This window comes from Cetorhinus maximus, chromosome 13 (genome assembly GCF_964194155.1).
Source record: "Cetorhinus maximus chromosome 13, sCetMax3.hap1.1, whole genome shotgun sequence".
NCBI lineage: Eukaryota > Metazoa > Chordata > Chondrichthyes > Lamniformes > Cetorhinidae > Cetorhinus > Cetorhinus maximus.
In genome coordinates, this window is record NC_135891.1 from 120,643,486 (window position 1) to 120,670,940 (window position 27,455).

The 27,455-nt window shown below is 46.5% G+C and overlaps 2 protein-coding genes across 2 annotated transcripts in view; one reads left to right on the forward strand and one right to left on the reverse strand.

Moving 5' to 3' along the window:
• sac3d1 (SAC3 domain containing 1) overlaps window positions 1-27,455 on the reverse strand; it is a 512,754-nt gene that overhangs the window by 276,341 nt on the left and 208,958 nt on the right. The gene's annotated exons all lie outside the window — the stretch shown is intronic.
• On the forward strand, window positions 20,305-26,015 carry LOC144689069 (proteinase-activated receptor 3-like). Its single transcript, XM_078556216.1, has 3 exons — window positions 20,305-20,487; window positions 23,107-24,841; window positions 24,943-26,015. Exons 1-2 carry the CDS (start codon window positions 20,406-20,408, stop codon window positions 24,168-24,170), a joined length of 1,146 nt encoding a protein of 381 aa, XP_078412342.1. The 5' UTR covers window positions 20,305-20,405; the 3' UTR covers window positions 24,171-24,841; window positions 24,943-26,015.

The window sequence follows — 27,455 nt, forward strand, 5'->3', positions numbered from 1 at the left end:
GCTGTCCTCAAAGGACTGAAGTTAAGAAAGTTCACTTGGAAGTCAACTTGTTCAGGATATCATGTTTCTTTGCCTGGGTCTTTTAAAATCTGTGGCCAGAATTTTTCATTTGGTGGGCGGGCTCGGCAGGAGCAGGTGGGTGCGGTTGGGAACCTGCCCGCAATTGGGCCTGCACCGCCAATTTAATCGGACGAGCCAATTAAGGCCCGCGCAGTGTAATTCGTGACTCCCGAGATTAGTGGGAAGGGGCGGGCGGCGGTGGGAGGCCAATGTCTGCCGGATCCAATGGCGACCCGGCGGCCTATTCAAAAATGGCGTAGGCATTTAAGGCTACCACTGAGTTCAGTCATCTGCAACGGACAACGTCGTCGGAGAGCAGGCCAGTCGGGAGGGCAGTCGACACCGAGGTTTTCTGATGAGTACCTCGAAGCCCTCCTCAAGGGTGTGGCAGCATGCCAGGATATCCTTGTCCCAAGGGATGGAGGAGGAGATCCTCCCCCCCACCTAACCAAACATGTCTGGGAGGAGGTGGCATCACGGGTCAGCTCCCACGATGTGGTGAGACGCACATGGGTGCAGTGCCGCAAGCGGTTTAATGACCTCCCGCGATTGGGAAGGGTGAGTACCGTGTTGGCATAGGTCACTTAGTACCGCAGTTAGATTGGCCCCCCCCATCCCCTGCACCTCAGAATTTTGTTTTTTTATTCACTCACAGGATGTGGGCTTCGCTGGTTGGGCCAGCATTTATTGTCCATCCCTAGTTGTCCTTGAGAAGGTGGTGGTGAGCTGCCTTCTTTAACCACTGCAATCCATGTGGTGTAGGTACACCCATGGTGCTGTTAGGGAGAGAATTCCAGGATTTTGATCCAGCGGCAGTGAAGGAACGGTGATATATTTCTAAGTCAGGATGGTGAGTGAGTGACTTGAAGGGGAACTTCCAGGTGGTGGTGTTCCCACCTATCTGCTGCCCTTGTCCTTCTAGGTGGTAGAGGTCATGGGTTTGAGAGCCTTAGCGTGTGAGTGGCAAATGTGATGGAGGCAGCATCTGGGCAAGGGGCTGAGCCCTGGCTGCTTGGAGTGAGTGTACGGCGGCTCCAGGGTCATGAATCGGATGAGCCCTGCGAGGTTTTCCTCAGGTGGGGTTGGCCAGGCTGCAATGGTAATGCAGGTACAGGGTGGACTAATCAATTCTCCTCTCTCCTTTCAGGAGAAGACAGCACACAATAATGCTGAGTGGCTGCGGACTGGCGGAGGGCTGCCCCACCTTCTGATCCTCACCAGATACGAGCAAGAGACACTGGAGCTGGGGAGGCGCCATACGCCCAGGTCAACCGGCCACGGTGAGGTTGGGGTGTCAGTGGGAGGTAAGAGTGCCGTGCACTGAGGTCAGAATGTCCGTCATTGCAACCATTCCACTGTTGTCTGTATATTGATTTCAGCCTCCAACATGGGATCCCCATTGATAATGGAATGACGAGGGCCCCTGATCCCGGTGCCAGGCATGCACAGTAACATTGTAACTATTTCAACTGATCAAATGTCCTTTCAGCCTCACCAGAGCGCGCCCAGTCTCAGAAGCCTGGTGGCCCGCCACTCACTCCTGAAGGCATAGAGGATATGAATGCACCAGCGTCACACCCTCTCAGCCAGGCAGGCACCAGTGCAGATACCAGCACCTTGGTGGGAATAAGATCGTTGGCTAGTATCTCAGGGTACAGTGGAGAGGGTACTTCACACTTGCTTGAGGTGCAGGCGGAGACAGAGAGTGCCCAGGGCGCCGGCAGTCGGAGGGCTGCTGGGAACCAGGAACATGCTCAGTCAGTGGCTGATGATGAGCCTCTGGAGTTGTCCCTGAGACAGCAGATGCTGGAAGTCCAGCAGGGTGTGCGGGAGGATCTGCCGGAGATACATGAGGGAGTGTGTGCCATGGTGTCCGTTGTGGAGGAGTTCCTGCGGACCATAAGCAATACTTTGACCCTCATGGCCGAGCACAATGCCTCCTCCCTGGAGAGAGTGGCGATTCTCATGCAGAGGTTCCTCCAGGAGATCAATCAGGAGCTCCTGGGGATGTGCTCAGACCTGCAGCCCTCCCAGCGGCAATGACCTCAGCTGGTCAGTGTCAGTGTGGGAGATGGATTGGGCACCCAGTATCCCAGCTAGGTGCCTGTCCATCAATGGTGAGCAGGGAGGTCCAAAGCGACCTGACGTTGGCACACGAGCTGCCTGTCGTCTCTGCGGGCTCCTCTCAGGGCGCTCTGGATGACGGCAGCAGCTCCTTCGCCAGTGACCGTGGTATCTGATGGGGCTGTGAGGATTGGGCAGATGCCAGCCATGGCATTGGCCACTCCCTCCCAGGCGGGGCCAACACAGGCTCCACTGGCCAGAGGACGACTGCCAAGGTCATCAAGGCCAACAGGACAGCGGAGTCAGCAGGCTGCCCCCAATGCCGGTGCCAGTGAGGGGAAAGCATCGAGATGTAGCACTTACAAGCGTAAACATAAAGCACCTTAGGCCCAACACAGGCTTATCATGAGTGGTTTTCTTTTGCTCCACTTTTAAGTTATTTTTATGTTGGTGTAATGTTGAACACCTTTTCTTTTATTTTGATTTCTGTATGCCAAGCTGTAAAGTATTAAATGTGTTGTTTCTCAACAAGCCTCTGGGGTGCTTCATTAGTTCTGTAGGTGAAGGGGAACCCATGTTGTTATGAGTGTTTGTCATTGAACTTTATTGAAATGGCACAAAGTTCATATTGTTGACCAAGCAAATGTTGTTCTCAGGTATCGAGTATGGAGCCTGCAGCCCTGGCATGTAGGCTAGCTGAAGGAGCGTTGGATCAAAGCCTCCTGGGTGTCCCTACCTCCCTGGAGATTGCCCGGGTCAGCGTCTATCCCCTCAGCATTCTCCTGAGTGTGCTCATCTGTGGACTCACTCCTGGACTCATCATCTGCAGCCAGAGCGTCTGCATCTACATCTTCTTCCTCCACTGCACCCCCCACCCCCCTTCCATTGCCAGATTGTGGCGAGCGCAGCATGTAACCACTATCAGTGACACATGCTCTGGGGGGTATTGCAGTGTGCCCCCTGAATGGTCCAGGCATCATAAGTGCATCTTGAGAAGACCGATGGCTCTCTCCACCACAGCCGTTGTGGAGCCATGGCTCCTATTGTACCGCTGCTCAGCCTCTGTTCTTGGATGGTGGAGAGGTGTCATGAGCCACCTTCTGAGGGGATAGCCCTTGTCACCCAGCAGCCATCCATCCAGCCGAGCCGGAGCACTGAAGGGCCCCGGCACCTGGGAATGTCTGAGGATGTAGGCATCGTGGGAGCTGCCTTGGTACCTTGCACAGACTTGTAGAATCAGCATCCTGTGATCACACACCATCTGCACGTTCATGGAGTGAAAGCCCTTCCTGTTGATGAAGGCACCGGGCTCACCTGCTGGCGCCTTGATGGCCACATGTGTACAGTCTATAGCACACTGGACGCGGGGGAAGCCAGCAATGGCCGCGAAGCCTCTGGCTCGGTCCACCTGGCTGCCCTCATCCATACGGTAAAGAATGAAAGTCAATGCATGCCTGAACAGAGCTTCTGTCACCAGTTTGATGTAACTGCGGACAGCTGATTGGGACACTCCACAAAGATCACTCACCAACTCCTGGAAAGAGCCAGAGCCATAGAAGTTGAGGGCCACTGTGACCTTCAGAGCCATTGGCATGAGGTGTCCACCCACACAGTTGGAGCTGATCTCTGGCCCAATTATCTGACAGATGGAGGTCACTGTCTCCCTTGAGAGACGGAGCCTCCTTCGGCATTGTGCCTCGGACATATTGAGGTAGCTGCTTCCTGGCAGCAAGATAGTGGTGTCTTCTGTGGCCCCTTCCGCCTTGGACTTCCTGTTGGCCCTGCGCCCCTTGTGCCTGCACCTCTCCTCCCACAGGTCACTCCCCTGGAGGCTAAATATAGACTCCTGGCCTCCTCCCCCTTCTGCCCCTCTCTTCCTCCTCAGAGGGGAGACCACAATCCCCATTTCCAGGGTAAGGGAAGGGTGTCTGATACCTGGAAGGCCCCAAGTGTTATGACTCCTCCAGAGCCCGGAACTGAAGCTTGTTATTTCTGTCAAAGCAGCTCTGAAGCGAAATGAAGTTGTCCTGTTCACACAAACAAGTAGCAGTAAGTAATAAACTAAAGTTATAACTACTCACATTAGCGAGCCCACTCACCCCTCTTATCCAGCCCGTGAATGAGGTTTTTAAAAATGTGGCCTACTTGCCTGCCTGTTGTGTCTGTGCGACACCTTGAAAATCACACAGGCTACTCAAAATCAAAGTCAATTGCTGCCTCAAGGGCCTTAACTGGCCCGAACTCCGAACTCATAGCGCCTGCCTTCCGAAATATCGCGATGGTGCGCTGTGATGTCGGGACGCAGGCCTGACATCATCGTGCGTCATTTTACCCGCATGCATGTTGGGCCCGCCTCTGCATGCCAACTGCGAAATTCTGCCCTATGTGTCTTACTGTTGCCTTAATGAAGGTGTAACTAGGGGTTAGATTGATTAGGGGAGTTAGAAGTTATGATAGTAGTAATTTGTAGATCTGTGTACGTATTTAAAGCCATTTCTTCTATTAATAAATGTTTAATGTAGCTTTGTAAAAACCTATAAGACTTGGTGGTCTTATTACTTCTGAATTCAGGGCATGCATCTCAAAATTTATATAAATTGCAAAACAAATTGTGGCAGTTGTTTCAAGTTTCCCTTTGGGATTTGAACAACTCAGCATTTACCATCGATGGTGCCGTAACACATCAGCATATCGTTATTAGGCCAGCCCGCTGGACTCATCAACCCCCACCTCCCACACTGGATCGTCTGCCCATGTCGGACAACATTTCGCAACAGCACTTAAGCGATGTGCACCAGCCGGGCTGCACTTCTCTCAGAACTTCGAGGTTTGTTTGCCTACCTTGCCTCGGGCAGCACTCGCCACTCGCAGTCATCAGCCTCAGACTTCACAGGCAGCACCACATCACTTTTAGGGGGGGCTCTCGGGCAGGTCGCTACCTACCAGACTAGCTGTAAGGCGGGGGTGGCTTTTCAACAGCTGCTTGGCTAGGGCTTGCTTGGGGAAGGGGGAGATATGGCCTCAGGCAAGGGAAGAGGCTGCAGGGCTAGAGCATTACTAGGGAAGGGGGGTATCCCAGGGTGTGTGTGGGGGGCACATGTTGATCTGTGAAAGTGGCCTCAAGATGGTGAGGACTGAGGAGGCAGTCTTCAGAGGAGATGAGGCCAGATGGAGATGTGAGGGTGTGTGTGAGAAAGTGAGTGGTGATGTCCCTTGATCTGGCAGTGAGTGAGATGCAAGTGAATGTGTGATGGGCTCGAGTGTGTGAGTTCAGAGTGAGGAGATTTTTTTTATTCATTCACAGAATGTGGGCTTCGCTGGCTAGGCCAGCATTTATTGCCCATCCCTAGTTGCCCTTGAGAAGTTGGTGATGAGCTGCCTTCTTGAACTGCTGCAGCCCATGTTGTGTAGGTACACCCTGTTAGGGAGTGAGTTCCAGGATTTTGACTCAGCAACAGTGAAGGAACGGCGATATATTTCCAAGTCAGGATGGAGAGTAACTTGGAGGGGAACTTCCAGGTGGTGGTGTTGGCATGTAGTTGCTGCCCTTGTCCTTCTAGATGGTACTGGTCGTGGGTTTTGAAGGGGCTGTCTAAGGAGCCTTGGTGAATTCCTGCAGTGCCTCTTGTTCATGGTACACACTGCTGCTACTGTGCGTCAGTGGTGGAGGGAGTGAATGTTTGTGGAAGGGGTGCCAATCAAGCGGTTGCTTTGTCCTGGACCGTGTCAAGCTTCCTGAGTGTTGTGGGAGCTGCACTCATCCAGGCAAGTGGAGGGTATTTTATCACACTCCTGACTTGTGCCTTGTAGATGGTGGACTGGCTTTGGGGAGTCAGGAGGTGAGTTACTTGTCGTAGGATTCCTAGCCTTTGAACTGCTCTTCCAGCCAGAGTATTTATATGGCTTGTCCAGTTCAGTTTCTGGTCAATGGTAAACTTCAGGGTGTTGATAGTGGGGGATTCAGTGATGGTAATGCCATTGAACATCAAGGGGGGATGGCTAGATTCCCTCTTGTTGGAGATGGTCATTGCCTGACATTGTGTGGCGTGAATGTTACTTGCCACTTGTCAACCCAAGCCTGGATATTGTCCAGGTCTTGCTGCATTTGGACATGGACCGCTTCAGTATCTGAGGAGTTATGAATAATGCTGAACATTGTGCAGTCATCAGCGAACATCTCCACTTCTGACCTCATGATGGAAGGAAGGTCATTGTTGAAGCAGCTTAAGATGGTTGGGCCGAGGACACTACTCTGAGGAACTCCTGCAGTGATGTCCTGGAGCTGAGATGACTGACCTCCAACAACTACAACCATCTTCCTTTGTGCTAGGTATGACTCCGACCAGTGGAGAGTTTCCGCCCCCCCGCCCCAATTCCCACTGACTCCAGTTTTGCTGGGGCTCCTTGATGCCACACTCAGTCAAATGTGGCCTTGATATCAAGGGCAGTCATTCTCACCTCACCTCGGGAGTTCTACTCTTTTGTCCATGTTTCAGCCAAGGCTGTAATGAGGTCAGGAGCTGAGTGGCCCTGGCAGAACCTAACCTGGGCATCAGTGAGCAGGTTATTGTTAAGCAAGTGCTGCTTGATAGCACTGCTGATGACACCTTCCGTCACTTTACTGATGATGGAGAGTAGACAGATGGAGCAGTAATTGGGCAGGTTGGATTTGTCCTGCTTTTTGTGTACACATAGCCGGGTAGATGCTAGCAGTGATGTAGCTGTACTGGAACAGCTTGGCTAGGGCCGCAGCAAGTTCTGAAGCACAAGTCTTCAGCATTGTTGCTGGAATATTGTCAGGCCCCATAGCCTTTGCAGTATCCAGTGCCTTAGCTGTTTCTTGATATCATGTGGAGTGAATTGAATTGGCTGAAGACTGGCATCTGTGATGCTGCGGAAATCCAGAGGAGGCCAAGATGGACCATCTACTCAGCACTTCTGGCTGAAGATTGTAGCAAATGCTTCAGCCTCATCTTTTGCACTGATGTGCTGGGCTCCCCCATCATTGAGGATGGGGATATTTTTAAGAGCCTCCTCCTCCAGTGAGTTGTTTAATTGTCCACCACCATTCACGACTGGATGTAGCAGAGCTTAGATCAGATTCGTTGATTGTGTGATTGCTTAGCTCTGTCTATCACCTGCTGCTTATGGTGTTTGGCACTCGAGTAGTCCTGTGTTGTAGCTTCTGCAGGTTGACACCTCATTTTTAGGTATGCCTGGTTCTGTTCATTTTAATTCCAGATTTTTTATTAAATTCAAATTTCACTATCTGTTGTGGTGGGATTTGAACCCAGGTCCCCGGAGCATTACCCTGGGTCTCTGGATTGCTAGTCCAGCGTTAATATCACTACGCCATTGCCTCCCTATAATGGCTGCCATACACTGGCTGCACGGATGAGATCACTCATGTGCATTGGATGGCCAACCTCATCTGTGCAGCATTGGCACTGACCACCACTGGCACCACCTGGCATGCTGGATTGATGATGCTGCTATGCATCCTGTGGCCAGAGCAGGGGTAGAGGAATTGCGGCGGGTTCCCACAGCATCCAACTGGCACCCGAGGGATGTGTCACTAAACCTGGGGGCTGCAGTCCTTTTGCCTTTCGTGGACATCTTCCCTGCAGTAGTCATGGGCTGGAAGCACTGAGATGTGTGCCCGCAGCTAGACTTTAAATATGGCGCCAATGTGAGGAAGCGGTGAGGTGATGGCATGGTGGGAGAATGAGAGCCCACCCACCATGGAAACAGCTTGTTTTCTGGGAATGCATAAGGAATGTGGCGGGTTTGGGACGATTATGGTGTGAAAACCCACCATCGTGGCAGGCGGGTAAAACAATGTTTGGGGATGGGTGGTAGCGGAGAGTGTGGGGGGTTTTGGGAGGCTATGGGAAGTGGGGGAGAGTGGGAAGGGCTTGGGGATGGGTGTTCGTGGAGGTGGGTGGGGGAGGCTGTGGTGATGGGGATTTGGAGGAGTGGGTGGGAAAGTTTGTGGGGGGGTGCGGGGGTTGCTGCTCCTGTCTTCCTCTCCTCCATTTTCAGAAGCTCCTCCAAAGCCACAAACTAATGTGGAGGCTCTGTGCTGAGCAGAGACAGAGTGTGACTGGGGTCAGTCAGTGAGCATCTGCTGGATGTGGACAAGTCAATGTTGAGAAACAGAAGCAAGCAACGGAAAAGGAATGAATTCCCCTGCGTACCACCCCCACCCCCCCACCTGCACCCCCTATAACACCCACCCCCATCCTGACCACCCCCCATAACACCCCCCATCCAGACCACCCTCTATAACACCCTGTCCCACCCTATCCTGCACTGCACCCCCCCCCATCTTGCCCCAGCCCTATATTATTGTTCTGTTGGGTTGGAGTAGTTTCAATAAATTCTCAAAGGCTGCTGGCTGCAAAACACTAACTCTATTGTAACATGTTTACAGTTATAAGAACATCCTACACCAGCTTCTGACCATGTTTGCTCCCCATGAGTCTCAGGTCACATGCGTGTCTATCACTTCCTTCCATGATATCACAGTTAACCCTTTCTGGGACTTAGTCTAATGTACTACGTTATACTACATCTCCCTCTAAGTCTCTGAATAGACTTCAACATTCTCTGACATTTCTGGGAACCTAATACTTCAGTCTCCTCGTCATTCTGAACTTTTCATTGTCTTGAAGTCGCATAGGAAATTAGCCTCTTTTTGCTCTCTTAGGTAAAAGTTGTTTTTTTCTCTCTCTTTCCTCCTGATCTTTTTTTTGAGATTCTCACCTTCTCTTACACCAATAAGCATTGCGGTAACTTCACTAGGGCCCACTGTACCTCATTCTCCTCTCGGTGTAGGGAATCAGACTCTTCTCGTTCTGCTGTTGGTCCTCTGGATGCTGTTGAACAGAGTTCAATCTAGTGGATGGTTCAGGATCACCTGCTTTGGGTATCTTCTTTCTGAAGATGTGATTTCTCTGGTCTCTGTTCCTCACTCTGCTGCTCAATAGCAATCAAAGCTCTTCTATTTATCCTTCTTGTGTCATGTTCTGTCTGGACAATGAAGGATCTCAGGTGTGAGGATTTCTCCAAATCTCGATTCATCTCTGATCCAAACCTATTCTCCCTGTTGAAGACCTGATCATACCCTCGTCCTGTAACGACAATCATACTGCTTCATCTGTTTACTTCAGTATGTTTTCTCTCTTTCTCGTACTTTCTCTAAGTCGGCGCCTGTGAACTGTGGCATCAATATATGTGAAGGGGCAGGAATCTGTGTCTGCAGCCACCTTCCCATTAGTAACTCACACGGAGCCAATTCATTCTGCAGGGGTGAGGTTCAGTAACTCAAGAGTGCTAGTTGAAAATTCTCTTTCCTTTTCAGTAATGCCTTTCCAGTTCGGACATCTCTCTCCATTTCTCCATTAGCCTGTGGAAATCTTGGTGAACTTGTGTGAACAAATCCAAATGTTTCTGCAAATTCTTGAAATTCTATATTTGTGAATTGTGGACCATTATCTGATATCACAATAACAGGAATCTCCTGCAAATGTAACCCCACTATTTAAAAAGGGAGGGGGAGAGAAAACGGAGAATTACAGACCGGTTAGTTTGACATCAGTAGTAAAGCAAATGTTGGAATGTATTATAAAGGATGTGATAATTGGACACTTAGAAAAGGATGGTAAAATTGGGCAAAGTCAACATGGATTTATGAAAGGGAAATCATTTTGGACATGTCTGTTGGAGCTTTTTGGATGTTACTTGTAGCATAGATAAAGGAGAACCAGTGGATGTGGTGTATTTGGATTTTCAGAAGGCTTTTGATAAGATCCCACACAGGAGGTCAGTAAATAAAATTAGAGCACATGGGGTTGGGGAAAATATACTCGTATGGATTGAGAATTGGTTAACAGACAGAAAACAGAGAGTGGGAATAATTCTCAGGATGGCAGGCTGTGGCTAATGGGGTACCGCAAGGATCAGTGCTGGGGCCACAGCTGTTCACAATCCATATCAATGATTTGGATGTGGGAACCAAATGTAATATTTCCAAAATTTGCTGATGACACAAAACTTGGTGGGAATGTGAGCTGTGAGGAGGATGCAAGGAGGACTTGGACAGGCTAAGTGAATGGGCTAGAACATGGCAGATGGAATATAATGTGAATAAGTGTGAGGTTATCCACTTTGGTAGAAAAAACAGAAAGGCAAAGTATTTAATAAATGGTGAGAGATTAGGAAGTGTTGATGTACAAAGGGACCATGATGTCCTTGTTCATGAGTCACTAAAAGTTAGATGCAGGTGAAACAAGCAACTCGGAAGACAAATGATATGTTTCCCTTCATCACGAGGGGATTTGAGTACAGGACAAAGATGTCTTGCTGCAATTGTATAGATCCTTTGTGAGACGGCACCTGGAGTATTGTGTACAGTTTTGGTCTCCTTATCCAAGGAAGGATATACTTGCCATAGAGGGAATGCAATGGAGGTTCACCAGACTGATCCCTGGAATGGTAGGATTGTCTTATGAGGAGAGATTGAGGAAACTGGGTCTGTATTCTCTAGAATGAGGGGTGATCTCATTGAAATTTACAACATTCTTACAGGGCATGACAGGCTGGATGTGAATAGGATGTTTCCCCTGACCGGTGAGTTTAGAACCAGGGGACATGGTCTGAGAATAAGTGGCCGGCCATTTAAGACTGAAATGAGGAGAGATTTCTTCACTCAGAGGGTGGTGAATCTTTGCAATTCTCTACCCCAGAGGGCTATGGAAGTTTAGTCATTCAGCATGTTCAAGACAGAAATCGATAGATTACAGGAGACTAATGACATCAAAGGAAATGGGGATAGTGGGAAAAGTGGTGTAGAGGTAGACGGTCAGCCATGATCTGTTTGAATGGTGGAGCAGGCTTGATGGGCCAAATGGCCTACTCCTGCTCCTTTTTATCCTATGCTGTTCCATGGACGATGAAAATCTCTATCAATGATGTTATCACTGCCTCTGATGTGTGACTATTGTCACAATGATGTGACGTGTATGGTATGAATCTTTAATTTCAACCGACGAGACAAGCACCTAGGAAGAAAACTTGAAGAATAAGTTGAAGAAGCTTCAGTGCAGACTTGGAAATTGAGGAATCCACCAGAGCGAGTGGACGTCCATTGCAAGACCCCTGAAGAGATTGCTGCGGTTTTAAAGGTTCTTATAAAAAGAAAACTTAGGGGCCAGAGGATAATAAACAGCAATACCAGTGAAATGCAGCACAGGCTGTGACTACAATCCTTCTAAGCATTTTGGAAATGCTGAAATCTGAGTTTTTATAAGCATTCTAAACTCAAAGGGAAATAGCTTCAAACGCTCATTTTAAATAAAGAGAGCAGTTTTTCTCCCAAACTAAAACAGACGCATAACGAAGTTTCCAAGCCCACAGCAGGTGCGGGTCAGTACAAAAAACACTCTGTACTGGCACTGATACACTTGCTGCAAAATACAGCACCTGCAAAGTTTTTTCAAAGATCTGCCCAGCAACAAGAACTCAGAAAAAACAGAGGGAAGTCAACTGTCCCCGAGCAACTGCAGCCTGAGCAATACAAAAAGTTACTACCTTAAAGCAGCAACACAAAAAAGCAGTAAATACAAGAAGATAAAAACAGCTATGGTTAGCAAATTAGATTTTGCTGTGGAGGATTTGAAATAAGCCTGTACGAGGTCAGAGGGAGAGTTCCATCGAGAATCGGGGCTTTGAAAAAATACCGGCATGAGGACAGAGCGAGAGTTAATTAACATTTTATTGTTAAAAACAAAAAGCTAAAAGCTACTGCGGATGCTGGAAATCCAAAACAAAAACAGAATTACCTGGAAAAACTCAGCAGGTCTGGCAGCATCGGCGGAGAAGAAATCATGTAACGTTTCGAGCCTTCATGGCCCTTCGGCAGAACTGAAGCATAGTTAGGAGAAGGGAGAAATATAAACTGGTTTAAGGTGGGGGTGGGGGGGGGGGGAAAGAGAGAAGTTGAGGGTGTGGTGATTGTGGAGATAAGCAGTGATAGGAGCAGATAATCAAAAGATGTCACAGACAAAAGGATCAAAGAGGTGTTGAAGGTGGTGATATTTGTCTAAGAAAAGTGCTAATTAAGAATGGAAGACAGGATACTCAAAGTACAGCTCTAGTGGGGATGGGGTGGACAGACTAACAAGGTTTTAGTTTTAGATTTAAAAATAATGGAAATAGGTGGGGAAAGAAGAATCTATATAAATTATTGAAAAAAAAGGGGGGGGGGGAGAAACGGGGTGGGGATGGGGGGAGGGGGAGTTTAAGATCTAAAGTTGTTGAATTCAATATTCAGCCCGGAAGGCTGTAAAGTGCCTAGTCGGAAGATGAGGTGCTGTTCCTCCATTTTGCCCAACGCAAACTGGAGGAACAGCACCTCATCTTCCGACTAGGCACTTTACAGCCTTCCGGGCTGAATATTGAATTCAACAACTTTAGATCTTAAACTCCCCCTCCCCCCATCCCCACCCCGTTTCTCCCCCCCCCCCTTTTTTTTCAATAATTTATATAGATTCTTCTTTCCCCACCTATTTCCATTATTTTTAAATCTAAAACTAAAACCTTGTTAGTCTTTCCACCCCACCCCCACTAGAGCTGTACTTTGAGTATCCTGTCTTCCATTCTTAATTAGCACTTTTCTTAGACAAATATCACCACCTTCAACACCTCTTTGATCCTTTTGTCTGTGACATCTTTTGATTATCTGCTCCTATCACTGCTTATCTCCACAATCACCACACCCTCAACTTCTCTCTTCCCCCCCGCCCCCCCCCCCCCCCCACCTTAAACCAGTTTATATTTCTCCCTTCTCCTAACTATGCTTCAGTTCTGCCGAAGGGCCATGAAGGCTCGAAACGTTAACTGATTTCTTCTCCGCCGATGCTACCAGACCTGCTGAGTTTTTCCAGGTAATTCTGTTTTTGTTTAACATTTTATTGTGTTTACTTAAATTCTAAGCTCGGTGCAGTAAATAAATAATTTGAGGCATAGCAGGGCTGCTCATACCTGTCGAGTGCACATCCTGTTCCATGTGGGGAGTCCAGGATGCTACCTGTGTCCTGGACAACTACATGTGCAGAAAGTGCCACCAAATGGAAAAACCCGTGTGTTGTATCTTGGAACTCGAGGAGCAGCTGGTGTCACTGGGGAGCATTCGCGGGGATGAGAGCTACGTGGATAGCACGTTTCAGAACGTAGCTTATGAAAGAGCAGGCAGAGAGGGACTGGGCGGACGCCAGACAGACGAGAAAGGCAAGGCAGGTAGTGCAGCAGATCCTCCAGTACATCCCACTATCTAACAGGTACTCAGTTCTGAGTGCCAATGGGGAGAGGGTTCCTCTGGAGAGAGCAGCGAGAGTCATGACCAGAGCACTATGGGTGGCTCAGCTGTGCGGGGAAGGGGGAGAAAAGAGAGGAGAGCAATAGTGGTATGGGATTCTATAGTTAGGGGAACAGACAGGCTCTTCTGTGGTCGCAGATGTGGTTCCAGGGTGGTATGTTGCCTCCCTGGTGCAAGGGTCATGGATATCACCAAATGGCTTCAGAGCATTCTGGGGAGTGAGGGTGCACATCCAGAGGTTGTGGTTCACATTGGTACCATCGATATCGGTAGAAAAAGGGATGAGGTCCTGCAGGCTGAGTTCAGAGAGGTAGGAAAAAGATTAGCAAACAGGACCTCAAAGGTAGTGAGTCTGGAAATAGGAAAATACACCAGATCAATGCGTGACTGGAGGGATGGTGCAGGAGGGAGGGCTTCTGTGTTCTGGGGCATTGGAGTCAGCTCTGGGGAAGGTGGGATCTGTACAAGCTGGATGGTCTACACCTGAATAGGACCAGGACAAATGTCCTTGCAGGGAGATTTGCTAGTGTCTTTGGGGAGGGTTTAAACTAGATTGGCAGGGGGATGGGAACCTGAGGGCAGATTCAGATAGGACAAATTCAGAGCAGCGGGAATTTTGTGTTCAGTTCTGGTCACCACATTACAGGAAGGACATAATTGCTCTGGAGAGTACAGAGGAGATTTACAAGAATGTTGCCAGGGCTTGAAGATTGCAGCTATGAGGAAAGATTGGATAGGCTGGGGTTCTTTTCTTTAGAGCAGAGGAGGCTAAGGGGTGACCTGATTGAGGTGTACAAGATTATGTGGGGCCAAGATAAAGTAGACAGGGATGCCCTAGCAGAGAAGTCAGTTACCAGGGGCCACAGATTTAAAGTGATTGGGAGAAGGATTAGAGGGTGCATGAGGAAAAACCTCTTCACCGAGAGGGTGGTGGGTGTTTGGAATTCACTGCCTGGTTTGGTGGTTGAGGCAGAAACCCTCAACTAATTTAAAAGATACCTGGATCTGCATCTGAAGTGCTGTAACTTGCAAGGCTACGGACCAGGTACTGGAAGGTGGGATTAAAACGAGCAGCTAGTTTTTTCCTTTTTCAGCCAGCACAGACACAATGTGCTGAATGGCCTCTTTCTGTGCTGTAACTGTTCCATGATCAAATACATATTGAACTGCTTTAAAAACACTGTTAAAAAGGCAAGCAAAGACACTGATTTAAGATGGCTGACACAGGTCACCTGACACACCTGGTATTACAAATTGGTCAGTTTCTGGAAGTTTCCAATGCGGATTACAATTAAGACATGGAAAGGCAACCTCCTGTAGAATTTCATACCCGCTAATGTCAAGAATTACTTTGAAGATGAATTGAAACTGTACTGGATCTCACCATTTGCATTTCTATAAAGCTGCCTTTTAAACAGAGACAGAAAGTCTACTGGGACAATGGCTATGTAGGCATTCTTCCTAGCTCAACACAGGAAAGAATGAAATGTTCATAAGTGATTTAAAAAAAAACTAATCACCTAGCCCATAAAACAATGGCCACCGTCTGTCCTGGTATGAGCTAATCAATTACCTTCTGAAATCATTATGCGGAGAGAGGTCATGTTACCAGTATAACAAATTTGAAATGTATTTTACTACAACATCTTGGTTTTAAGGACAGTCTGGAAGAAACCTCTCAATGGAGCAGCAGTACCATCTCTCTCTTCCTTCTCTCTCAAGTTCAAGACCCTATCTCTGTTACAATTTAGAATCCATCACAGAGAAACAGAACTTCCAGAAAAAGGAACATCAGATGCAAAATCATTGACTTTTGGAAAAGACGGATTATGTCTAAAAAAAGACAGTCTCCAGGAATTGCAGTTCATATCAGCCTCAACGCTATTGGAATTTCAAGACCACCATAGAAAAAAAACCTGCATTGGCCACCAATACCAGCGAAGGACTCATAATCAGTAAACTCTCTGTTTTTTACCTTTTAGCATTGAATTTTAACTTGGTCAAAAATTAACCTCCTACTGTATAATTTGTAATTTTGCATGCTTGTGTGTGTGTGTGTGTGTGTGTTGCGAAGGTCGGGATTTGTGTATACCTTTTTAACTATCTTTATATCTTTACCTGGCTGGGTTTTTAGCACAATAAAAATTAACCCCTTTGTGTTTAAATTCAAGAAAGCCTGTCAAACTGAGTTCTTTGTAATCATAGAGTCATAGAAAGTTTACGGCACAGAAAGAGGCCACTTGGCCCATCGTATCTGCACCAGCCACAAAACAAGCCCCCCCCCGCCCCCAGCCTAATCCCACTTTCCAACATTTGGTCTATAGCCTTGCAGGTTTCTGGCACTTCAGATGCACATCCAGACATCTTTTAAAAACAAAGATAAAAACTTTTAGACAGCTGAGGGTTTCTGCCCCTACCACCCTTTCAGGCAGTGAGTTTTAGACCTCATAAACTTTCAGGGTGAAAAAATCTTTCCTCACCTCCCCTCTAATCTGTCTATCAATCACTTTAAATCTATGCCCCCTAGTCACTGACCTCTCTGTTAAAGTAAATAGACCCTTCCCATCCATTCTATCCAGGCCCCTCACAATCAAATCTTCCCTCAGCCTCCCATGTTCCAAGGAAAACAAACACAGCCTATCCAATCTTTCCTCAAAGCTGCAATTTTCCAGTCCTGGCAACATCCTAGTAAATCTCCTTTGTCCTCTGTCTAATGCAATTACATCCTTTCTGTAATGAGGTGACCAGAATTGCACACAGCACTCACATTGTGGCCTAACTAATGTTTTATATAGTCCCAGCATAACCTCCTTGCTCTTATATTCTGTGCCTTAGCTAATAAATGAAAGGATTCGAAATGCCTTGTTAACCACCTTATCAACCTGTCCTGCTACCTTCAGGGATTTGTGGACATTCACTCCAAGGCCCCTCATTTCCTCTACACCTCTCACTATACTCCCATTTATTGTGTAATCCTTTGCCTTTTTTGACCTCCCCAAATGCATCACCTCTCACTTCTCTGGGTTGAAATCCATTTCCCACTTTTCTGCCCACCTGACCAGTCCATTGATATCTTCCTGCAGTCTACAGCAATGCTCCTCGCTATCAACCACAAGGCCAATTTTTGTGTCGTCTGCAAACTTCTTGATAATTCCCCCTACATTTATGTCCAAATCATTGATATATACTACAAAAAGCAGGGGAGCTAGTACTGAGCCTGGAGGAACCCAACTGGAAACAGCCTTCCAGTCACAAAAACATTCATCAACAATTACTCTTTGTTTCCTGCCACTGAGCCAATTTTGTATCCAGTTTGCTACATTCCCCTGGATCCCATGGGCTTTTATTTTTTTAACCAATCTGCCATGTGGGACCTTGTCAAAAGCCTTGCTGAAATCCATGGACACTGCATCAACCTCACTACCCTCATCAATCCTCATTACTTCCTCAAAAAATTCAATCAAAGTAGTCAGATACAACCTTCCCTTGACAAATCCACACTGACTGTCTTTGATTAACCTGTGCCTTTCTAAGTGACAGTTTATCCTGTCCCTTAGAATTGATTCCAATAATTTGCCCATTAAAGGTCAGACTGACTAGTCTGTAATTATTCGGTCTATCCCTCACTCCCTTTTATATAAAGCTACAAAGCTATCAGTGCATCAATGGTTACGCGCAGGCATTGAATTAAAACTTTCGTGCCTATAAATTACAAAACTCCTGTCACAATCAATCAAAGAGAAGAGTGAGCCCTGACATGTGCCCTCACTGATCATCACACCATGTACTTTTTCACTTCAATCCACCTTCAGTAGCAATCTTCAGCTTGATAACTCTGTTTCTTTTCAAAACTTTCTCTTTTTGAGAGTTCTGCCTGATTTTCCTGCTGCCTGAAAATGCCCCATCCTTTTACACCAATGGCATTGTACGTCTTTGGTGGGACAATTCCCACACCTGTGCCTTTCTCTGCTACACCAGCAACAGCTAATTTGCTGCCACTAATTGCTTTTTTGTTGCACATGTCTCCTTCTCTCTATTTTCACTTTTATATGTTTGACGAATTCAACTGTATCTGTTACTTTGGGATTCAGGCTGTTCCTCTCTCTCTCTCCCCTGACTACTGATTGCCTCCTGATCTCGATTAATCAACTTAATTGAATTAGTTGCCTTCACCAGTGTCAAGTCATCTTGAGACTGCAAATGATCCGATAATGCATCATTCACTACTCCAACAACTATTCTGTCGTGAATTAGCTTCTCTTTCAGATCACCATACTCACAGTGCTAATCAGTGTAAATCATTAATAAATGTGTTGGTGCTTTCCCCTGTCTCTGGGTACGTTTACTGAACTTTGCATGTTCCACGATGGTGTTCTTGTTGAGATTGAAATATGTCCTCAATGCATCAATAATTTCAGCATATGTAGCTTTACCCTCATCGATCCTCAGGGTAAATGGGATGTCAACCACACAAAAACAGAATTACCTGGAAAAACTCAGCAGGTCTGGCAGCATCGGCGGAGAAGAAGAGTTGATGTTTCGAGTCCTTTATGACCCTTCGGCAGAACTCTGTTGAAGGGTCATGAGGACTCGAAACGTCAACTCTTTTCTTCTCCGCCGATGCTGCCAGACCTGCTGAGTTTTTCCAGGCAATTCTGTTTTTGTTTTGGATTTCCAGCATCCGCAGTAGTTTTTTGTGTCAACCACACAGTTGCCCATTGCGTATAAAAGTGTACTGAGTCGCTTATAGCTTGGCTTCACTGCGAGACCCGGGGCGATGTGAAATCGAGCGACTTTCCTGTACCACTTTGGCCATGTCTCAGCCTGATTTAGGCCTGTGGCTATTGCAAAGTGCTCTGGTAGAGGTAGAGATTTTCCTAGTGCTTCTTTTAACTGTAATATATCATTGTGTTGTTGGGTTAGAGTGGCTTCAATAAGTTCTCAAAGACTGCTGGTTGCAAAACACTAACTTTATTGTAACATATTTACAGTTATGAGAACACCGAACACTAACTTCTTTATTATTCATTCACAGGATGTGAGCTTCGCTGGCTAGGCCAGCACTTATTGTCCATCCCTAATTGCCCTTGAGAAGGTGGTGGTGAGCTGCCCTCTTGCTGCAGTCCATGTGGTGTAGGTACACCCACAGTGCTGTTAGGGTTCCAGGATTTTGACCCAGCTTCTGACCATGCATACTCTCCTCGATTCTCATATCACACGAGGGTATGTCACTTTCTTCCATGACATCACAGACTATTACAGTTAACCCTTAATGGGACTTAGTCGAACACACTCCATTATACTACCACCACCACCCCCACCTGCCCCTTAGGGCCCAGGAAGCTAACGGCATGGCAGCCAATGGTGGGGCAAAGAAAATCGGAGCTGCCCAAGTGGTCAGGGAGTAATGGGGCCCAATTGGTGAACACTTAATTAACCTGAATTGCTACTGATAGTGATTTGTGAATCTACTCCCAGATCCCTCAGCCCCATTTCCAAGGAGTTTATTATTTCCATATTCTTCCTATCAAAATGCACCACCTCACACTTAACCAATTACACTTAACCAATTACACTTACCAATTACACACCCTCACACTTGCTAACTTCACACCCATTCTGCAAGCTTATTAATGTATTCCTGTATTTTGTCACAATGCTCTGTATTTACTACAACCCCCAATCTCCTGTTACCCACAGAGTCTGAAATTTTATTTCTGATTCCAGAGTTCAATTCTTTATGTTTTTTATTCTTTCATGGGATGTGGGCACCGCTGTCAAGGCCGGCATTTGTTCCCATCCCTAATTGCTCTTAAACTCAATGGCTGCTAGGCCATTTCAGGGGACATTTAAGAGTCAGCCATATTTCTGTGTGCCTGGAGTCACATGTAGGCCATACAAGGTAAGGATGGCAGATTTCCTTCCCTAAAGGACATTGGTGAACCAAACGGGTTTTTACGACAACCGACAGTGGCTATCATTACTGAGAGTAGCTTTTCATTCCAGATTTTATTAATTGAATTTAAATGGCAGGATCCAAACCCGTATTCCCAGAGTATTAGCCTGGGCCTCTAGATTACTAGTCCAGTGACATTACCACAACACCACCATCTTCATGCAAATGATGAATATCCCAGCACCAATCCTTGTGAACAGCATTTCCCACCATTAGCCAGTCTGAATAACTCCCCTTCACCCCGATCCCCTGTTTCCTGTTTTGTAGCCAGTTTGCTGCACCCATATCAGTCGCTGTAATCCACCTACATCTAATGTCATCAACACAACCCAGAGCTTTACCTTGGAACTCACTCCATGTATGAGATATTAATCAGACTAATAAGGAGCTCAACAGGTACTCAGTGCCTCCATGGCTAATGTGCTGTGGGGACTCAGCCATTCAGAACAGGAAATTTGCAATTGTTTCCCTCGGTGTTCTCCTGATGGAGTAACTCAGGTTCTGTATCACATCACAAAACCTAACCTGTTACAAACTGAGCCCACTGATGGGTCAGCCTGTTAGAGTTAACCAGGAAATGTGGTTTTGCGCTTATCCCATTTCTCAGTTTTAAACCATTAACTTTTTGTTTTGAAAAAAATACCCAGTGTAAAATAATTTAAAAACGAAACTGTAAGAATCAAGAGCTTTGTGAGGTAATTTTCCCATCTCTGCTATTCCCTGATTAGAATATGAGGGAATCTGCGGGTAACTGAACATGCTGGGAACTCTTTGATAAAGTGAAATGTGAACGCCTGAAAATGACGCAGACTCCTAATCTAAGTGTGACAGGTCTCATGCAGTCTCGTTGCAAACTCCCAAAACAAAAGCAGAGAGACACGAACAAAGACATTTGAATCAGTTAATCTCGAGCCAGATCGTGTCCCGAGGACAAGCTGCTCTGCCACTATGGACCTCACCAGAAAGTTCCACGCACTCGCTGTCTCAGCTTTCCTGCTCTCATGTGCAGGTCTCTGTCATGCACAGGAAGGTAAGAGTATACGCATCGTAGTTTTAGACCAGGCACTAGGACTTTTGCATTCAAATCAGTGGAGAAGAGAAATGATCCTTCCTCTTTATGTTTGCCCTGTGCCTTCCCGCTGGGAGCTCAGAGTTTGTCAAATGCTGTGTGTGAACCAGACAAGGACTGGTCAGAGAAGCAGAGCAAACTTTCACAATTCAACACTACATTTACCTCGCAGCAACCTGTGGTCTACCTGAACGGCATCAAAACACAGAAGTGCTTCAAAGTGCTCAATCTTAGAGTTATAGAGGGACCATTCCTATGTATCTAACCCCGTGCTGTACCTGTTCTGGGAGTGTTTGATGGGGACAGTGTAGCGGGAGCTTTACTCTGTATCTAACCCCGTGCTGTACCTGTCCTGGGAGAGTTTGATGGGGACAGTGTAGAGGGAGCTTTACTCTGTATCTAACCCCGTGCTGTACCTGTTCTGGGAGTGTTTGATGGGGACAGCGTAGAGGGAGCTTTACTCTTCATCGAACCCTGTGCAGTACATGTTCTGGGAGTGTTTGATGGGAAGATTTTGAGGGAGCTTCACACTGTGCCTAACCCTGTGCTGTACCTGTCCTGGCAGTGTTTGATGGGGTCAGCGTAGAGGGAGATTTATTCCGTATCTAACCCCGAGCTATACCTTGTCTAGGAATATATGATGGGAACAGAGTTGAAGGAGCTTTTATCTGTATCTAACCACTTGCTGTAACTGCCCTGGGAGTGTTTTATGGGACACTGTGAGGGAGCTTTACTCTGTATCTAACCCCATGCTGTATCTGTCCTGGAAGTGTTTGATGCGGACTGTGTAGAGGGAGCTTTATATTGTATCTAACCCCGTGCAGTACCTGCCCTGGGTGTGTTTGATGGGGACAGTGTAGAGGAAGCTTTACTCTGTATCTAACCCCGTGCTGTACCTGCCCTGGGTGTGTTTGATGCGGACAGTGGAGAGGGAGCTTTACTCTGTATCTAACCTCGTGCAGTACCTGCCCTGGGTGTGTTTGATGCGGACAGTGGAGAGGGAGCTTTACTCTGTAACTAACACCGTGCTGTACCTGTCCTGGGAGTGTTTGATGTGGACAGTGTAGAAGGAGATTTGCTTTGTATCTAACCCTGTTCTGCACATGTCCTGGTGGTGTTAGATGCGGACAGTGTAGAGGGAGATTTACTCTTTATGTAACCCCATGCTGTACCTGTCCTGGATGTGTTAGATGGGGACAGTGTAGCGGGAGATTTACTTTGTATCTAACCTTGTGCTGTACCTGTTCTGGGAGTGTTTGATGAGGACAGTGTAGAGGGAGGTTTATTCCGTATCTAAACCGGGGCTGTACCTAGTCTAGGAATATATGATGGGAACAGAGCTGAGGGAGCTTTTATCTGTCTCTAACCGCTTGCTGTACCTGCCCTGGGAGTGTTTGATGGGGACAGTGTAGAGGCATCTTTAAGCTGTATCCATCCCCGAGCTGTACCTGCCCTGGGAGTGTTTGATGGGCACAGTGTAGAAGGAGCTTTACTCTGCATCTAACCCTGTTGTGTACCTGGTCATGCAGTGTGGTGCTAACCCTGGCCTATTATTCGATTCTTAGCTTTTGGGGACATTTCCCAGTGTCTGTTTTCTGCTTTGGGCGTGTCTGCCTTCATTAGAATTGGTGTATCTTGTACAATCCCGGTCACAATCGTTGGAGAATCTGAAGGAGTGAATTCCCACTCCGACTCTCTGTCCCAATCGCTGGAGTTTTCTCTCACCCTCAGTGCTGCTTTTGATTAAATCTGAGCTCTCCTTTCTGCCTCAGTAGATACTTTTCATCTATTTTCCGTCTTTCTTCTTTTTGAGAAAGTTCTGAATCTCTGCCCCAATCTCGCTCATTCAACTAGTAGTCTGAACAATCTGTGAGTATTTACCTTCTGAAAGACCTATATACTCTAACCATTATATTATAATAAAATAACTATCCAGAGCACAAATATTCTGAGTTTCTCTTTGTCACTGCCATCTCTTATTTCTGCTATAGATGTGGTGAAGCAGCAGTGACATTCTGGATCTGAAATTGGTTAAGGAACAAAGAGAGTATTATTGAATGGTTGCTTCTCAGGCTGGAGAGCAGTAGAGAGTATTATTGAATGGCTCCTGCCACACTCTGCTGGTCTGTCTCTCTGCACTCTCTCCTCTCTCTTCACCAGTTCTTATTCTCTTGCGATCTTTAGCTTTCTCCCTTCCAGTTTGGTATTATTGGTAATTTCAGCCCCTGTCCTCCAATGCCTGTGTTTTTATCAATGGGAAACAGCACAGTTCTTAGCACAGGTACAATGGGCTGAATGGTCTCTTTCTGCGCTGTATCATTGTATGATTCTAGATCCCTCGGGTGCACCCTATTGTAAAAGCACCCATTTCCCCAACTCTTTGTTTTTATTTGCCGAAGGTTTGTCACATGGACAAAGCTCTCACTTTCCTATTGAAAAACAATAAAAAGAGACTCGAGACGTTCGAAAGACTTAGAGAGAGAAGTAGAGCCAGGATGTAGTCATTGAAAAGGTTACAAAATATTAGAGACTATTACCAACCTGTGATTCTAATCTTTCAGTTTTCTTTTGTCTGTATAGAGATCTCAGGAGATAATGACATTGGAAGAACTTTAGCCCATGACACTGTTCCAGCAAAGGTCTCAAATAATTATAAGCACGTTTTAAATAAATCAGGCAAACATCACCTAACCAGTGCTATCACCACAGCCTTGATCCCCGCCCTTTACATCATTATCTTTGTCATTGGGCTTCCAACCAATGGGATGGCCATGTACAATCTCATTACCAAAATCCAGTGGTTGCCATCCACCATCTTCCTGATCAACTTGGCGACTGCCGACCTTCTCCTGATCCTGGTGCTGCCGTTCAAGATCTCCTACCACCTCCTGGGCAATGACTGGCTCTTTGGTGAGGGACTCTGTCGGACAATGACCGCCTTCTTCTACGGGAACATGTACTGCTCCATCCTGCTGCTCACCTTCATCAGCATCGACAGATACTTCGCTCTGGTCCATCCGTTTCTCTCCAAGCGTTTCAGGGACAATTGTTTTGCTGCTTGTTCCTGCTCAGTGATTTGGGTTCTTGTTGTAATCTCCATGTTACCCTTTCTCCTCCAGAGGCAGAGCTACCCAATCCAGGAGCTCAACATCACCACCTGCCATGATGTTTTGCCAAGAAAATTGCAGTCTGGTTATTTCTTTTATTACTTTGTGTGTTTGGTTGTGTTTGGGTTTCTCACTCCGTGTTTTGTTACTATATTCTGCTATGTGGCTATAATCCGAGCATTAATTGTTAGTGAACAGCAATATGGGAAAGCTATTAGGACCATGATGTTAGTGCTGATAGTGTATTTGGTATGTTTCACTCCCAGTAACATAATCCTGCTTATCCATCACTCAGAGTATCACCTCACAGACAGCAGTAACCTGTATTTAATTTATATGATCTGCCTGGTGCTCAGCAGCTTCAATAACTGCATTGACCCGTTCATCTACTGTTACATCTCTGATGAGTTTAGGGACAAGGTGAGGAGCATGATATTGTTTAATAAAGTTAAAAACGGTGAAGGGTCCAGGAAAATACTCATTCATACAGACAGCTCATCAACATGCAGACCCTTGGCACCAGTAAAATGTGTTTAAATGGAATAGGAGTGAATGGAAGGGTTTGGACCACGAGAAACCGAGGAGTTCAAATAGAGAATTTCCTGAGAGTATAAATACAGGAAGATAAGCCACCAAAAAGGCAAACAGCATTCTGGGTTTTATAAATTGAGACCCAGAATGCAAGAGTAAGGAAAAAAATCGCAAATTTACAAAAAGATCTAATGAAATGACAGTTTGTGATCTGTGTCCAATTTTGGATACTCCAGCACAGAGGGTGAATGATACAAATTCACCTGGATTAGGCACCCTCGTTCTGAGCTAAGATTTAAGATAATGGCACCACTGTCAGGAGGAGATTTAACAGCGTTTTTAAGAAGAAGAAAGGTTTTAATAGGCTGTTTGGGAAAGACCGTTTCCTCTGGTTAGGGATTCATTACCAAGCGATTGGTTTAAAATGATCACAAAGAGATTTTGGAGAGAGGTCATTAGTTGTTAGAGCAATGGCCTGCTGCGCAGAGTGGTGCACTCAGAGACTATAGCATCGATTAACAGAAAATTGGATTACTAGTTGGAGCCGAGGGCTAGGCGCTACAAGGATAGAGTGGGGCAGCGGGATTAATTTGGGATTGATACAGGGCTATGGGGAGAGAGTGGAGCAGTGGGATTAGTTTGGAATTGATACAGGGCTATGGGGAGGGAGCAGGGCAGTGGGATTAGTTTGGGGATTGATACAGGGCTAGGGGGAGAGAGCGGGGCAGTGGGATTAGTTTGGGGATTGATACAGGGCTATGGGAAGGGAGTGGGGCAGTGGGATTAGGGATATGGGATTTGCCAACACCTGTCCTGTGATCTTCTGTAGTTCTAACATTTACATTGACACATTTCTCTGTAATTCTGTCACCGTATATCTGTAGAATCTGGTTACTTCGTTACCGTGGTACAAATTCTTCCCCCTAATCCCTCAAAATGCTTTCTGGAATTATCTTTGGCCTCCCCCAGGCAGTGTTCTGAGGTCAATGCCTGAATTCACCTTCACTTTCGACAGACTCAAATGCCTCAGTAAAGCCAAATCTTACATCTACCAGAGCTGGATCTTCTAAAGTGATGCCAGAGTTTCCCGAACTTCGGGAGCCCCCTCCACTTTAGTCATATCTCAGGCTCACTCTCTAGTGCTACCTGAAGCCAGGTTTACTCCCAGTATTCTCACCAAGAGCAGCTAAACACCACTCAGCCTCCTCACTGCTGCTAAAGATTAGAGGGTAGATTCCCATGGGAATCCCCCTGTTGGCCCTTTGCAACTTTATGGGACCCCTGGTGAAATGGAATCTATTCTTGACCAGCTAAGAATCTTCTCTTTACCTCAGTAATTACAGAGATTTTAAGCTCTCAAGGTATGATTTAAAGAGTGTGTGTGCAGAGTGAGCAGGGCCATAGGACAACAATATCCTGAGGAAAGGAAATAGCAGACTCCAGAGTTTATAATGAGCAATGTGCCTGGATTTCTGCTAGTGGAGACCGAGCAAGAGAGGTTGGAGAGAGGAAGGGAGGGAGATAGAGGGTGGCAGAGAAAGTGGTGGGGGTGGTGGTGGTGAGGGGGGTGCGGGGGGAGCAGAAAGGTGGGATCAGAAAATTAGAGGGGAAAGCATGCCACAGTGTTTGGGACACAGAGAGGGAGTGAGCGAGATTTGGAAAAGGCACTTCTCCCTAACTATCCAGCGCTGATTCCGATCTTTCAGTCACCTGGTCCTGATCCCGACTGCATCACAGTCTCAATCGCCTGTCCACATTGTAATCCCCAGCAGGGAAACTGAATTCGAGAGAGTTTCGAATGGCCAAGGTTCCTGAGTCACAGCTGGGTTTAAATCATATCGCACGTCATTTATCTACCGGGTTACAAACATTTCTTCACCAGTATTCGGTTATTTTTATATTTTTACAAATGTACTTTACAGGATTTTGCTGTGAACATGACAGTCTATTTGTAATTTGTTATATTAAAGTAAACTTGCTCCTGTTACACCTTTTCCCAGCAACTTTAATTAAATGACAATCAAATTCTTTTTGTCTCCTCCCTGCTTTACCAAACTGATTTCTAAAAACTTAGTTTAATTTCTGCAAGTTCCATCAATGAAGGTTAGTGCAAGTCCAACTCTGTTCAGACTTTCCACGTGGATTTTTAACTGACTGTTCCTACAGTGTGGGAGGGTGAACTCCCATCACTGCAGGCCACGGATTGAACCTTTGACATTAGAATTGTACGTCCAACAGAGGCTGACATTTTTTGAGAAGTGCCTGGATCTAAAGGAAACCTGAAGGTTGAAGCTGGTGGTTCCAGGTTAATCAGGGCAGGAGAGCCCAAGGAAGTTTACGCAGGGAAATGATTTGGAGGTGTTGGGGTCGAGCCTGGTACAACATTATTCCGTTCCTTTTCTGTGTACCTCCATCAAACATCAATACCCTCACTACACCTCACTCTCTCTCAGCTCAAACAAGTACTGACCTATTGTATTCACCTGTGCTTTACTGATTCTGGTCTAGTGTATGGTGATTGGCTATATCCAAACAGCCTGTTCCTAATAATCATATCCTCATAAGCAGTGCACTAGTGGGAGAAACAAGTATTGTGGCATTTTATTGCTCCTCGGTGGGAATCCAACAATCCGCTGTCGAGAATGTCTGCTCCAAATCGATTAGGAGATCTACCCGCCACTGCTAGATTTGGAGATCTCCCTGTAACTGTTGGATCAGGAGATCACCCTGTTGCTGCTGGATCTGGAGGTCTTCTTGTCCCTGTGGATCTGGAGACCTTCCTCTCACTGCTAGATCTGGAAATCTCCTCTCACTGATGGATCAGGAGATCATTCTGTCCCATTTGGAACAGAAGATCTTCCTGTCACTGTTAGATCAGGATATCTTCCTGTCACTGATGAATCTGGACATCTTCCTGTCACTGTTGGATCTGTAGGTCGCCCTTTCCCTGCTGGATTAGAAGATCTTCCTCTCATTATTAGAACAGGAGATCTTCCTGTCACTGTTGGACCTGGAGATCTACCTTAACTGTTGGATCTGGAGATCGTCCTGTCAGAGCTGGGTCAGGAAATCTCCTCTCACTGTTGGATCTGGAGATCATCCAGTTCCTGTTCGATCAGGAGATCTTCCTGTCACTGTTGGACCTGGAGATCTTCCTGTCAACATTGGATCTGGAGATCTTCCTGCCACTGCTAGATCAGGAGATCATCATGTCACTGTTAGATCAGGAAATCTTCCTGTCACTGTTGGATCTGGAGATCTTCCTGTCAACATTGGATCTGGAGATCTTCC